Source organism: Astyanax mexicanus, chromosome 13 (genome assembly GCF_023375975.1).
Source record: "Astyanax mexicanus isolate ESR-SI-001 chromosome 13, AstMex3_surface, whole genome shotgun sequence".
Classification (NCBI taxonomy): Eukaryota; Metazoa; Chordata; class Actinopteri; order Characiformes; family Acestrorhamphidae; genus Astyanax; species Astyanax mexicanus.
Genome location: NC_064420.1, coordinates 4,315,423 through 4,330,485, shown reverse-complemented (window position 1 = coordinate 4,330,485; position 15,063 = coordinate 4,315,423). Strand labels below are relative to the sequence as shown.

General features: G+C 37.7%; 1 protein-coding gene and 1 long non-coding RNA gene across 3 annotated transcripts in view; both read right to left on the bottom strand.

Annotated features, from left to right (window-relative positions):
* The window catches only part of LOC125780593 (uncharacterized), a 241,396-nt gene that overhangs the window by 12,822 nt on the left and 213,511 nt on the right, over positions 1-15,063 (bottom strand). The window lies entirely within an intron of this gene.
* The window catches only part of LOC103032624 (probable phospholipid-transporting ATPase IIA), a 291,393-nt gene that overhangs the window by 240,468 nt on the left and 35,862 nt on the right, over positions 1-15,063 (bottom strand). For both annotated transcript variants that reach the window (XR_007423853.1, XM_022677214.2), the window contains exons 18-24: positions 10,945-11,115; positions 10,029-10,127; positions 7,968-8,057; positions 6,551-6,695; positions 5,748-5,812; positions 2,865-3,020; positions 1,353-1,417 (exon numbers count right to left, since the gene is read on the bottom strand). Coding sequence is in view for 1 of the 2 variants with exons in the window: in XM_022677214.2 (XP_022532935.2) it covers positions 1,353-1,417; positions 2,865-3,020; positions 5,748-5,812; positions 6,551-6,695; positions 7,968-8,057; positions 10,029-10,127; positions 10,945-11,115 (791 nt within the window). In the remaining variant the exon portion in view is untranslated. The remainder of the gene's footprint in view (positions 1-1,352; positions 1,418-2,864; positions 3,021-5,747; positions 5,813-6,550; positions 6,696-7,967; positions 8,058-10,028; positions 10,128-10,944; positions 11,116-15,063) is intronic.

The following is a 15,063-nucleotide window of genomic DNA, read 5'->3' as shown; positions in this document are numbered from 1 at the left end:
GAATCCATTTTTTTCTAATTTAATTTGAAAAGAGAAAGAGAAAACTTTCTAAACTTCATTAGCTAAGGTAATCCTACAGTTTTTTCCCAATGATTTTGGACAATATGCATTGGGCCCCCCTTAAAAATATTTTTCACAATTACAAAAATATAATATTTTCCTGTGTAAAATGTATTTTTGGGACTGCATTTGTGTGAATGATCTTTTCCCCACATATTGTAATTTTTTTCACATTAGAAACAGTCAAAAAAAACTTTTTAATAAGATAAGATAAGACAAATAAAGCTTGGATTTTTTTTATCCAAGCTTATTTGTTTTATGCACTCATAAAGCAATAATTGTGACTAATTATTCTATTATTCTAACAGGATAGTGGTAAAGTAACAAAATAACATAAAATGTTACAGTAATCACAGTTTAGTTTATGCTGCCCCACAGACACTACATGCTATGCTATATTAGAATTCTATCAGAAATGTCATGAGCATGTGTGCCAAGAGTAAACCTTATGTAATAAGCATTTGAAGTTAAATGGTATATTGTGAGAAATGTAGTGGTTTAGATGTATTGCTTTGGTATCTGTAGTTTTGTTTGTCCCCCCCCCCCCCACACACTTATAAAGGGTTTATAAATGGTTTACAATTAGTTTATTAATGGTTACTAATTAGGTTGTAAATGCCTTAAAACTCATTAATAATCAGTAGGAAGGGCAACAATGACCTGTTGTTTGCCAAATAGTGAACACACAGCCATCTATATCGTTGCCCTTTCTACGTATATGTTATAACTGATTATTAATGATTTTTAAGGCATTTACAACCTAATTAGTAACCATTAACAAAGTTATTGTAAACCATTTATAAACCCTTTATAAAGGTAGTCTTGTTTTAAAATTGGTACCCAATTTTCTATTAAAACACAATGGAGTTCAAACAAGAGATTTTGAATGCATTCTCAATGTTAGACCCCCTGTTTATCTCTGCCATCATAAACTATGGTAACGCTCTAAACTGCAAAATAAGATTTAAGCCTGAAGCTTGACTTACGGCTATAAAACTCCACGTCAGTTTCCTTTATTCCCCGCCATATGCTGCCCTAGAAACTCCGATATACACAAAACAGTGTCCTACGCGATGAATACCTCCGCTCCAGTGCCTCACACATTACTACAAAGGGGTCTTTGGTGCTGATGGACTTCTGTACAGTCAGCACTGCTTAAACTGTGACTTCACTGTAACAATACTGCAGCTCAAATCAAATGTCAGCGCTGTATGTTGTGCATAATTCACATGCCACTGAGATTTCAGAGAGTGCAGATGAGTCACCGACTGTCTGAGAAAAAAGATACTCACCCGATGATGAGAAATCCTTGATAGAGAGGAACTGATGCAAAGTAGAAAACGGAGGAGAAAACAGCCTGGAGAGAACACAAGCAGAAATTTATTAATACGAATCATTAATATTAGCAGGGTCTAGTATGTGCAACAGTGCTGTGTATAACAGTTAACCCTCCTGTTATGTTAATTTATCATTCAATTTATCAGTTAATTTGACCGATTACAGGTTTAATTATTTAAAAAAAGTTACTAATTATTCTATCAATATTTAGTGTAACTGTGTTCCTTACTTCTAACAGGTAATGGTTCAATTATGATAATTTCCTTTGTTTTTCATGAAAAAATACATGTTAAAACTTTTTTTTTTAATGTTTCACTACTTTATTACTTTTAAAAGACCAATATATATAAAGCACAATAATTTGACATAACATTAAACATAACATTTCAATTTTTTTTTTTTTTTTTTTTTTTTTTTTGCAGGGGCTGGTTGCAAATCTGTGAGGTTAACCATTTTCATATTATATGATTATCACACTAATTAAAGCAAGCAAAAGAAGTTTTAAACTTAAAAAAAAAAATACTTGTAACTATTTTTCCTAGATCTTTAAACTTTAAAATGGGTCAATGTGACCCGTAACATAACATAAGGGTTCGTTTCTATACACAAATAAAGGGTTTAAACTTCAAACTAGTGCTGTGCGATATGGCGATAAATATCGTGGGGACGATAGAAAAGTGTCCCTATCGTTTCTACAGTAATTTCTTCAATTATTCATGTAAATATATAAAGTAGGCTATGATGAAATGTATTAGTGTGGTCATTTTGCATAAACTCGGTTTATATAAGTGATAATAAAGTAATCTTCGCAAAAAAAGCTTCATAATGTGGTTTTGCGACATGATGCTGCTTTACGTTATTTGATGGAAACTTTAAAAAATATTAATTGAGTTTATTATAATAATAATAATAATTTAAATACCTGTAGAATTAAAAAAAATATATAGCTACTATATATAGCTAGCTATAAAATATATAGCCATAAAATATATAGCTACTTAAAAAATATATAGCTACCTTATCTGTTTTAATTTGATTAATATATATTTTCGAAGAATAACTGAAAACATACTCAAATGTGGTATATCATGATATATATCGTTATCGTGATATAAATAATTCCCATATCGCCAAGCACTCCTTCAAACTCATCAACCCCAGAGTGTTAATATATGAAGAGAATAATTAATCTATTTTGAACTAACAAATTCACATTGCTGATGCTCATTTGCATGTCCCCTGGGTGCGACACGACATGATCTCTGCCAGCCCTGGGCGGTCTGCAGTGATTTTTCCTGCGTTTAACAAAATTTAATTCAGTTTTCCTAACTGTGTCAGAGGCTGGAAACTGAAAGCACTCTTCTTAAAAAACAGGCCCCTCTACAAAAGTGCTTTCTGCTGCTAGCCTGAATGAGTCACAGACTGTCTAGGTAATGTATTTGCACAAGCAGACACACACACACTACCTGCATGGTACTGATACAGAGGCTCCTGTGAATGACAAACTGGCTGAGGGCGGCGGACCTCTTGTAGCTGTTCCTGCCGTGAACCATGAGCAGCCGGCCCAAGTGTTTGAACTGAGTCACAGAGAAATCAGCAGCCAGCGAGGCCTGTTTGCCTTCCTGACAAAAATAAACACACAAAAAACATTTCAGTATGCCTTTTTTTTTAGGATACGTGATAACAAAAAGAACATACAGGTGCTTCTAAACATATTAGTGTATCATTGAAAGGTTCCTTTATTTTAGAAATTCAGTTAAAATTTTGAATCTCACTTTTTTAACCATTTATTTCTTTTATTGTTGAAGATTATGGCCTACTACCAATGAAAAACCCAAAAATCAGTGTCTCAGAAAATTTGAATATCATATAAAAGCAATTTGTACTTTCTGCAGTGTGGATGGATGGATGGACGAATGGATGGACGAATGGAAAGTTGGTAGGTAGGTAGACAGACAGACAGACAGACAGACAGACAGACAGATAGATAGATAGTTGGTAGGTAGGAAGGTAGATAGATAGATAGATAGATAGATAGATAGATAGATAGATAGATAGATAGACAGTTGATAGATAGATAGATAGATAGATAGATAGATAGATAGATAGATAGATAGATAGATAGATAGAGAGTAGGTAGGTAGGTAGATAGATAGATAGATAGATAGATAGATAGAGAGTAGGTAGGTAGGTAGGTAGATAGATAGATAGATAGATAGATAGATAGATAGATAGACAGACAGACAGACAGACAGACAGATAGATAGATAGATAGATAGATATCTCCATAAAAGTTGTAAGCATAGGGAAAACACTGTAGTGACTTTAGACTTGATAATACAACACAGTGGATCAACACCAGCAGATGACAGACATGACTCTCCAAACCATCCCTGATCATCAGTAAATTTTACTATTTATTCAGAAATCAAGCGACCCGAGTCTGCTTGAGGTCTAGTGTGAAGTAAAACCATGTCATCTACTACTTTTGGTGATTAACAATGATTAATAATGTCTTAACTAGTGTCATTTAATAAGTAGTAGAGATAATAGTACCTAATAGAGATAGTACCTAATAATGTATATTTATAATATAGTGTTAGCTGTTCCCAAGCTTCTGTTCACTTCCGTATCTAAACTACAAACAGACTATAATAAGCCTGTATCTACAGGATAATACGGCTAAGGATACTTCTGAGGTGACCCAGTGCACTTGTTTGGCTCAGGAGAACTACAGACTACAGAAGGAAAAACACAGTCCCACGTTAACCGCGCCAATTTAACGCTGGGTTACGCCATCTCAGTCATGAATGAGTCAATATCAATTAACTAGCTCATAATGTCTCATTTTCAGCTTCTGGAAAGAGTGCTTGGTCCACCACAAGTGGGTCATAACCTGTCTCTGCACTGTTTGAAGTTGCTTCAGACTCAATATCGTAAAAACTGTTTATAGCGTGCAGAGAAAAAAAAAACAACAAAAACTTCTCCACCAAAACTATACTTATGCACAGATTCCGGAGATGTTCACAGTCTTTTTTTTTTTTCAACCTTCTAGTCAAATCTCAAGCTTAAATTTGGAGACTAGAATCTGAATATTTTTTACCAGTGATTTTTGTGCTAATTTGAAGTTCAAATTACTTTAAAATAAGGTGAGAATTCTAAGTATAGCCCTACCCAGAAGGAATTAGTTTCTCAGGGCAACGTATAAAAAATTGAACTAAGCTAAGTAAAGTTAAGCTAAGTAAACAAAACTGTAATAATAATAAAAAAAAGACTTTCTTCAAAAAGTCAAAGAAGTGCTGAAAATAACTCGACAAACACAGATTTTTCTCCTAAAAACTGTTTATTCTGGTGAGTAAATCGCTTTTGTTTATTTACAGTATGCTTAGAGTCCCGAAATGTCTCCAGCACTAGGCTAGAGGATTAGCATTAGCAGCTAATTTCTCCAGCAGTGCTAGCCGGGGTGAGGAGCAGGCTACAGGCCAATAATACTCCCCTCTGAACGGGGAAATATTGAGCGTGGTTAGCAGATAATGCTAATGCTGCTCCAGCAGTGCTAGCCAGGGTTAGGAGCAAGCTACAGGCCAAAATAGCGGTTAGCGGGTAATGCTAACGCTCCTCCAGCCCTGGTGCTGCAGAACTAAACTAAAACTCCTGTATAACACTGCAATTTGGTAGAGTGGCTTTACTGCTTTTACTGCTTCTTACAACCTGATTGGTCCAATTTATACATAAGACACACTGGATTTAAAGGCACACTGATGATTTTCAGGAAATTTATTTTATATAATTGTTTATTATTTATTTTATATAAAATAAAGGATTTTAAGTGCGCCTTATAGTGCAATAAAAATACAGTATATTATACTATCATATTATCAGTGGCATTTTTTATTGGCCCTAAAATTACAATATATTTTTTTATCGCAACTATATCCACTATGACCGGGCTCTCTCTCTGTCTCTAACTGTCGAATCTGACTGCCAAAAAACATCAGCCAGCAAGAGAATCAGGGCTAAATCCAGGGTAAAAATGGCGTAGTGTAACCCCAGCTTTACACAGTCAGTGTGAGACAATGACAGATGAACTCCCCAGGAGAGAAATACTCATAGATATGTCAAAACATGTTAATATAAGAGTGGCCTTTAGTGTCGCGCAGCACTTCCACCAGTAACGTAAGAAAAGTGAGAACTGTCGTTACAGATGTGCAAACGTGTGGAGAAGATACTCAGGGTGACGCAGTATCGACAGATGTGAGGACCATTCCGGAAGCGTGTGACAGAGCGTGTGTGTCTGTGTGTGTGTGTGTGAGAGTTTATAAGTGCGATGGGGACACAGTGGCTCTTACTTTGCCCTCCACTCCCACGCCACAGTCGGCTTCCTGGATCATGCTGACATCATTTCCTCCATCCCCTAAGGGAGAAAAGAGTTACTGGTGTTTGTATCTATAATCATGATGAATGACAAAACAAACTGTAGATACTCTTCCTCTACTCTATATGAATATTGTGTTTTATTAGCAAATTCTTTAAATTATATAATTATATTAGGTTTTAATGCATTAAAGCATTAAAACTACCCTGAGATATTATAATACACTACAAAAGGCCCTATAGGCCAGGCCTAAACCACCCTATTATTACTCCCCAATGAGAGTACAGGGACGTACCAGCATTAAAACATTCAATCACTATCATAATTATGATTAATTTATAGATCATTTGTTTTGTTCTTTTTATAATTTTCATCCCATTTTCTCCCCAATTTACAAGGCCAATTACCCAACCCACTTATTAGTACTCCCCCTATCACTAGTGATGCCCCAACACACCAGGATGATGAAGAATAGCACATGCCTCCCCCGACACATGTGGAGTCAGACTCCGCCTCTTTTCAAACTGCTGCTGATACAGCATTGCGATACATCAGCTCACAGACGCAGCCTTGTGCTGATCGACATCACCCTTTGGAGTGATGAGGGGAGAGAGCACCATCTTTAAACCCAGAGAGAGCAAGACCAATTGTGCTCTCTCAGGGCTCCAGCAGCTGATGGCAAGCTGCATGAACGAGATTCGAACCAGCAATCTCCCAAGCATTTTATTGCTCAGCTGCTGTAATATATCTTTGTTTAGGAAAGGAAGGTGTACTCACCCACAGCACAGGCGAGTTTCCCTGTGCGCTCCTGCAACAGCCGGACGATCTGAGCCTTCTGAGTGGGGGCGCAGCGGCAGCACACCACGGCCGGACACTGACACGCCAACTCCATGAACTCATATTCATAAAACTTCAGACACACCTGTAATAAAGAGTCATATAGAGATCTTAGTAATGATTCTACTTTTTCATTTCAATTCATTTAAAGTGTTTTTGTTCTCTGTAACAGACTAAACTTTCTAGTCCTGTTTTAAGGTTACTTAAAGGGGCGGCGGTTAAATTAGACGACTTTGCACATCTTGGCTGGATTTTCTCAGTCAGCTTTATGAGGTAGAGTCATCTGGAATTCAGGTTCTCAGTTAACAGCTGTGCTGAACTCGTCGAGAGTTAATTACTTGAATTTCTTGCCTCTTAATAAAGTGTTTAAGAGGTAGAGTTACAGGTATACAGTGAATAGCTCTGTTTATAGTTATATTTTGATCCATATTATGAGAAGCAAGAACTACTCAACCAAGTAAAGTAAAAAAATGACTTCAGGAAATGAAGGTCAATGAAGGTCAAAGTCAATCTGAAAACGTTCAAGACCTTTTGACAGTATCCTCCAGTGCATTTACAAAGACCATCAAAAACATTATGATGAAACTGGTGATGGAACTGGCACTCATCAGGACTGGCCCAGAAAAAGAAGACCAAGACCATTTTTTTTTTTTTTTTTTACACTTTTTAGTTACTACCTTATGATACATTATGTATTCCTTTATAGTCTGGATTACTTCAATATTAAAACCCCTTAAAGCGTCTTGACCCGTATTCAGGCTACAGGTGTAGTTAATACAAAACCTTTTTTATGAGGTAAAATAACTTTTTAATACATTTACAAAATGTATTTAAAAGGACACTTGGAGAAGCTGCCTGTTTTCTCTCTACTCCACTTAATAACAATTCCAGATCAGTAACAGGAATCAAACCATCCAAATTCTGTGTGTTTGAAAACAGACATAAAAACTAGACAAAAATTTATATTAGCAATTTTAATATATTTTCTATTACAATTACAACTATGCTTTTCAGTAATGTTCCTTATCAAACATGAGCGCTTTTTATATAATGCTTGAATAGAAATCCTCAAGATTTAGTGGTAAAATGTCAGGCAATGTAATGTAATGTACATTTGACTGTTACTGTACTTTTACTGTTGAGATAAATGGTTTAAAATCACTTGCTAAGATTCTTAAATCATTCAGAACCAGCTAAAGCCTATAAGCTCAAATCAAGTTACATATATATTAACATCCTTACACATTAAATCACATGACCAGTTACAACAGGCTACAAGTGAAAGTACCTACACATAATGACGAGCTGTGGCTGGCACATGAGCGATGAATGGGGGGGGTTCAGTGGTGAGGCTTACCTCAAGAGAGTCTCCTGATATCACTAAGGCGCAGTCGTGCTTCCGCCTGAAAGCGTTGAGCTCGAGGTGGGCCTCACTTCGTGTGGTCACCTGCAACACAGCAGCGAAGAGTCACACTGTCAGCTTTCTATTACACACGCTCACATGCACACAAAGGCCCTGGCGCGCGCACACACACACACACACACACACACTCAGCGCGCACACACACACACGCACAGCCCACAGAGACGTGCAGATAATAATCTAACCTAAATAAACTAGAGCTAAACCACACCAATAACAGGAGAGTACAGCTGCTTACTTCAACTGTCAGCTGGGTTTAAGACCAGGGCTTAAGCCAACTGCTCAACTGTCGTGAGCTCGCGTTCGCCTGCTGCTCTCGTGTGGGAAAGAGTTTCATAAAGGAAGTGCACTTTTAGGCCTGACACCTTTGAAGTGAACTTCTTAAGCACATATTAGCAAAGCTGAGGCTAAAGAGGCTAATTCCATGCCAAAGTTTTGCAGCACTGAAGATAAGCGCATTTAACTCATTAAAAAAAAAAAAAAAAAATATATATATATATATATATATATATATATATATATATATATATATGTATATATATATATATATACATATATATATATATATGTATATATATATATATATATATATATATATATATATATATATATATATATATATATATACATATATATATATATATATATATGTATATATTAACTTTATATTAGTAGTGGTGTCAATCGATTAACAAAATGTATACAATTACTCACAACAATATTTAGTGATTAACTGCGATTAATCGCACTTGTTCTTCTTAAGATGCAAATTTTTATAGTTTTTATATTTAAATGCAAGAATCAGGGACAATATATCATCCCAGAAATTATTGCGATACACAATATTTTTGTAATTGTAAGACTATTAAATGCCACTGACATAATGATAACAGAATAGCCTACAAAAAATAAATTATACACTTTTTAAAGAGGTCTGCAAAAAATTTTTAGACGCTGTTCTGGATTGTTTTTTGACCTCCTGGATGAGTGGTCCTTGCCCTTTTTTGAGTAATTTCAGGAGGGAAGAGTTCACCAGTGTTGGACATTTTTGGCAACTTTTTCACATAGGGCCAGGTACGTTTGAATAGCTTAATTCCCTTAATAAATTAAATAATTAATAAAAAAAATGTTTTGTATTGATTTATGTTATCTTTATCTGATTTTAAAGTTCGTTTAATTATCTGACAAATGGTTTTACAACCAAACTCATTGATTTAATACAATCAAAAAACACTAGTTTTTACTTTTACTAAATCACGAATTGCATTTATGCATCTACGAAATTAAAGACAGACATGAATTCTCATTTTATTGAATCGAGATCTGTAACGTCTTGTGGTTACTACGTTAAATTAAAGATGGCAAAAAAGGCAACAGTGTTGAGGACTGGACCCGCGCTCCAGATCTCAATCTGTCTTCAGCACTCAGCCGAGGGAGGATGTTTTCTAATCAGCGGTCGAACATACTTCAGCCTTCCATCTGTCACAGTCAAAAACATTTCAACTCTAATCCAGATGTCATTTGTTGTCCAGGAGGAAGTGGCTCCAGATGCTGGGTCTCTTGGGCGTCCTGGTCCTCGGGGAGTGGCGGGATTGTTTTAAAGCCGTGCCAGCCATTGTCTTCCTTTTCCAGGAACCGCCGCGCTGCCGCAGGCAGGCCGTAACCTTCCTAAGGGCCGAACCTCCCTCCGCTTTGGCTACTCGCCACGGGGAAGTCCAGCGCAGTTGGTCGTGCAGGTACGAGAGGCTGGGGTGGTGTGCTGCAGGGAAGTGTAACCCTGTATTTGACTGCCCTGAGGGAATGCTTTAGCTGCCTTGTTTTGGGGGCAATTGTACGCTCAGTAGTGTGAATTATTCCTATATAAGAAAGGCCATGAACTGAATGACTTTGCCAAAAATACACTGTTGCCTTGAATAACCTTTGTGATGATGTGTGCAGTTTTACACACACTTCAGTGTGTACAGTGCACTAAAAAAATGCAGCAAATATACTCACAGGTCGAAACACGTGTACGTCTTGATTGCGGGTCACTAGGTGGGCGTTCTTGGCAGTGCAAGTTGCTGTTTCCAGTTTGTCCCCTGTCAGCATCCACACCTTTACAGAAAACAAAAAAGGTTAACAGCAATATCCCCTCTTTTTGCAGCAGTAGTGTCACACCACTGATTGCAATATACTGCAGCATTGTTGCAATTCTCATAAGCTGTAAAGTATTTTACAGCTTATAAAATGCACCAATGAACGTCTATTTTCTGTTCTATTTTCATACATAAGCCACATCGGATTATAAGGCACATTTTAAGCGACAAAAGTAAGGAACAAGGGTGTCGCCACATTTCCCTTCTAACTGGGAAGCTGTGGTCTAAGTAAACAAAACTGTAATTCTTAAAAAAAACCCCGAAATTATCAAAGTCAAATGAGCGATGGATCCTAATCTACACAGATTTCTCTTTAGAAAAACGTATATATTTGGGTGAGAAAAGCCCTCCCATTTATTTACAGTAAGCTTAGATTTCCAATATTTAAAACACACCGCTGTTAGCAGCAGTGCTAGCCACGGTTAGCTGCACTTAGCTTTAGTAAACTCCGCCCAACATTAGCTTATTTTAACAGGGTAAACATGCAGACTACAGTCCAATATACTCACTTCTGAACGGTGAAAGAGCTAGCGTAGCGTAGCGTCTTTTAATCTCCAAAAAACAACTAGAAGCTTCTATTTTAAGGCTAAGTTTTTAAGGCAGTGGGTTTTATCTTCCTTACAATACAAAGAAGTGTGATGATATCACTGTCTGTCAAGGGTAATCATGGGCACAGTATAGTACAGACAGAGATTAGACTGAACATTTTCAAAGGATCCAGATTATCCCCTGATGAATGATAAGTTTGAGAACGCTGTCATTTCCAGACATCTTACTTTAATGCCAGCGTTGCGCAGGATCTCCAGCGTTGGCCGGACGTCGGCCTGTAGCTGGTCCTCCACCCCCGTCAGACACAACAACTCCATCTCCATCTCCAGACTCTCGATGACTGTGGCGACTTTCAGAGAGCGGTCGTGCACGCTCAGCTTGGCCTGGACATAGCGAGCCTGCAGGAGACAAAACCATTTAGACTTGTCACCTCAACAACAACAACAACGTCGGGTTTATCTGACCCACAACCACAGCGTTTCTCAATCAAGCAAACTTCTGTAATGAAATCTGGCTCGACTGGTGTACTTTGCTTGTGTGCTTGAGAGAATCAGCGTCAGAAAACATGAAACACATTGAGAGCTCCTAAATAAAAAATAGATACTAAAGAGACCACTTCAGTTTCTAAATCAGTTTCTCTGATTTTGCTATTTATACATGTACACAGGGGTTGTACAATAAAAATGAAACACCGTGGTTTTATGTTTTTTTACTGGATACAATCCGGGTTAGCACCCGAACATCCCTTTCAGACAGCTTCCTCTTACAGCGTCCACAGTTAATCCTGTTGGATGTGGTTGGTCCTTCTTGGTGGTATCTCGCTGACATTACCCTGGATACCGTGGCTCTTGATGCATCACAAAGACTTGCTGTCTTGGTCACAGATGCGCCAGCAAGACGTGCACCAACAATTTGTTCTCTTTTGAACTCTGATATGTCACCCATAATGTTGTGTGCATTGCAATATTTTGAGCAAAACTGTGCTCTTACCCTGCTAATTGAACCTTCAAACTCTTACTGCTCTTACTGGTGCAATGTGCAATTAATGAAGATTGGCCACCAGGCTGCTCCAATTTAGCCATGAAACCTAAAATCCCACACTAAAATGACATGTGTTTCATTCAGTTTCACTGTCCAACCCCTGTATATGTTTGAGTTAAATGAACATTGCTGTTTTATTCTATAAACGACAGACAACATTTCCCCAAATTCCAAATAAAAATATTGTCATTTAGAGCATTTATTTGCAGAAAATGAGAAATGGTTAACATAACAGACCTCAAATAATGCAAAGAAAACAACAAGTTCATATTCATAAAGTTTTAAGAGTTCAGAAATCAATATTTGGTGGAATATCTCCTCCACCAGTCTTACACACTGCTTTTGGACAACTTTATGCCTTTACTCCCGGTGCAAAAATTCAAGCAGTTCATCTTGGTTTGATGGCTTGTGATCATCCATATTGCATCTATGGCTTGAGATTGTTCCATTTTGTTGATTTTTCTCTTTTTTTGCTGTTAAACTCTTGATCTCTCAACAGTTAATATAATCAATATTTTCTATGACAAATATATTCAATAATCAACAGTGACACTCACTGACACAAACTTAATTTGCTTGATTCATGAGCAGCCAGCTACAAAATGTCACTGCACAATTCTCAATAATTAAGTCAGTTCTAAAAGTCAGTGTGATGTGGTGGACTTCGCTAAGAAGTGCTCAGATATGAGTGATATGAGATGAGAGGCTGAGGGGCTATAAGACGTTAGATCTGGGGAATATGACCATTCATGATAATTAGGGGTAGGTGATATAGCACAATATTTCAGGGTATAAAATAATGTTCACTATATTCAAAAATGTTGGCGATATTATCACGTATGATACAATACGATATGGCACACCCATAAGTAAAAAATAATAATATAAAAAATATATATACATTTTTTATTTAAAAATTGAGTAAAATATCCTAGTGGAACCATTACCTCTTAGAGACAATGGACACCACTGTACTAAATATTGATAGAATAATTAAGAAGTAGAAATGAAATATTCACACTGCTTGTAAGGATTTCTTTTTTTGGATAATTAAACATGCACCGGGTCAAACTGATCCTGGAACACCATTGCTGTTCCTGATAAAAAAAAAAGAAACATAACATGAGGGTTAAAAATGCTATGCTAGGGCTCCGAGTGGTCCAGAAGTCTAAAGCGCTGCCACTTTGAGCGGGAGGTCGCAGGTTCGAACCCCCGATCATGCAGCTTTACCATCAAGCTGCCGGCACTCAGAGGGAGCACAATTGGCCCTGCTCCCTCCGGGTGGGTACAGTAGATGGCGCTCTCTCCACACATCACTCCTAGGGTGATGTCTGCAGCACAGGGCATCTGTGAGCTGATGTATCGGAACCGCGCCGAGCTCGAAAAGAAGCGGTGGCTGACTTCACATGTATCGGAGGAAGCATGTGTTAGTCTTCGGCTTCCTGGTGTGTTGGGGCATCACTAGTGATAGGGGGAGTTCTAGTGAGTGGGTTGGGTAATTGGTCATTGCTACGCTGCATGCATTGACCCTACGAGACGTTTACAAGAATCCAGATTTAAAAATGTTTATAAGTAACTCATGACACAGAGATAACCAGACTGTTTATTGTGAATCAGACTGCAATCTAAAACTGCATCCACAGGCAATGCTATAAATTAAGAAATGTCCAGCGCCATAATATGCAGTTGCCAAGTGCCAAATAGTAGCGTGGAGGGCGCTGCCCTCGCCCAGTGAATGAGATAAAGGCAGCACAATGCGGCGTGAGTCACACAGGAACACACTCTCACTTAGTGACTCATACACACTCTGAGTCACTGCCGCCCACCAGCACACACACAATTACACACTGCAGCAGTGAGAACCGGCCACAGAGGGAAGAAGAAGCAGACTTGTGTGTGTGTTTTTGTGTGAGTGTGTGTGTGTGTGTGTGTGGGTGGGTGGGTTTCTCTCGATGCATGTGTGAATGTGTGTACACATATTCATAGACGGGGTAACCAATACTCTGACATTTGGGGGTTATCCCTGTGGAAAACGTGTTGCTGCATTTCTTGTTTTGAGAAAACTGTTGATGTTGGACGGTTCCTCAGCAACTAGCGCAGATATCGAAAGCTAATTCAGCACCTGGACATTTTGGCTATGGAAGCTACAAACAAGGAGGACACGCCAGTTCCACTGTATAAGAGGGAGAAAACACTTAACAAGTACCTAATGCATAATATGAGCCCCAACCAGAGTGAAAAAACATATGATGCACAATGTATTATAAACATTTTTTATAAAATTATCATCCTTGATTAATATTATTAGTAACATTAATGTTTTCAGGCTACCATATTTTACAGACTAGAAATTGCACAGGATTATAAAGCGCAACATCAATAAACGTCTATTTTCTGGTCTGTTTTCATACATAAGGTGCACTGGATCATAATGCGCATTATGTGACACTAGTAAGGAATAGGGGTGTCGTCATGTTTTCCATCTAATTCGACAAGCTTTATCAAACAAGCACTGGATGTAACTCTAAACAGATTTCTCTCCTGAAAACTTTTTTGTTTATTTGGGTGAGTAAAAATGCTTCCATTTATTTACTGTAATTTTCTTTACAATACGTTTATTTACAGCCACTGTTATTGGCTAGTTTTGCCCGCTGATAGCGCTACACTGAGGAACCCTGAGTGTTCCAGTAAGCCCGGGTGATATTAGCTAGTGGTAGATATTAGCTCTCACGTAGCTTGTTTTAACGTGGTAAACATGCATACTACAGTCCGATAATACTCACCCCTGGAATGGAAAAACAGAGCGGCTAGCAGCTAATGCTAACGCTGCTTTAGCAGTGCTAGCCAGGGTTAGAAGGTCTATAGGTCAATAATACTCACCTGTGAACAGCGAAAGAGCTAGGGCTTAGCAAGGTTAGTGGCTAATGCTAATGCTGCTACAGCAGTGCTAGCCGGAGTAAGCAGCAGGTTACAGGCCGATAATACTCATCTCTGAACGGCTAAATTGATAGCGCTTAGCACAGTTAGCAGCTAATATTTCCATAATTTTGGTTCGCTACTCCTCAGACAGATCTCTTCTCCTCTTTATGTTCTCAATGCTTACTGTGGACCAGAAAGATACAACGCAAAAAGTAAATGATCTGGTTTTAGGTGTGATTTTTATATTTGCCCAATTAAAAAAATAATCATTCTGTTTAGGACAATTGATTATGACTCAATTGTGTATTTCAATTCAAGTTATAGGGCCCTACTTTTTAAAGGGTTTAACAAAAAAAAAATATTGCACCAGCATATAAGAACTTATA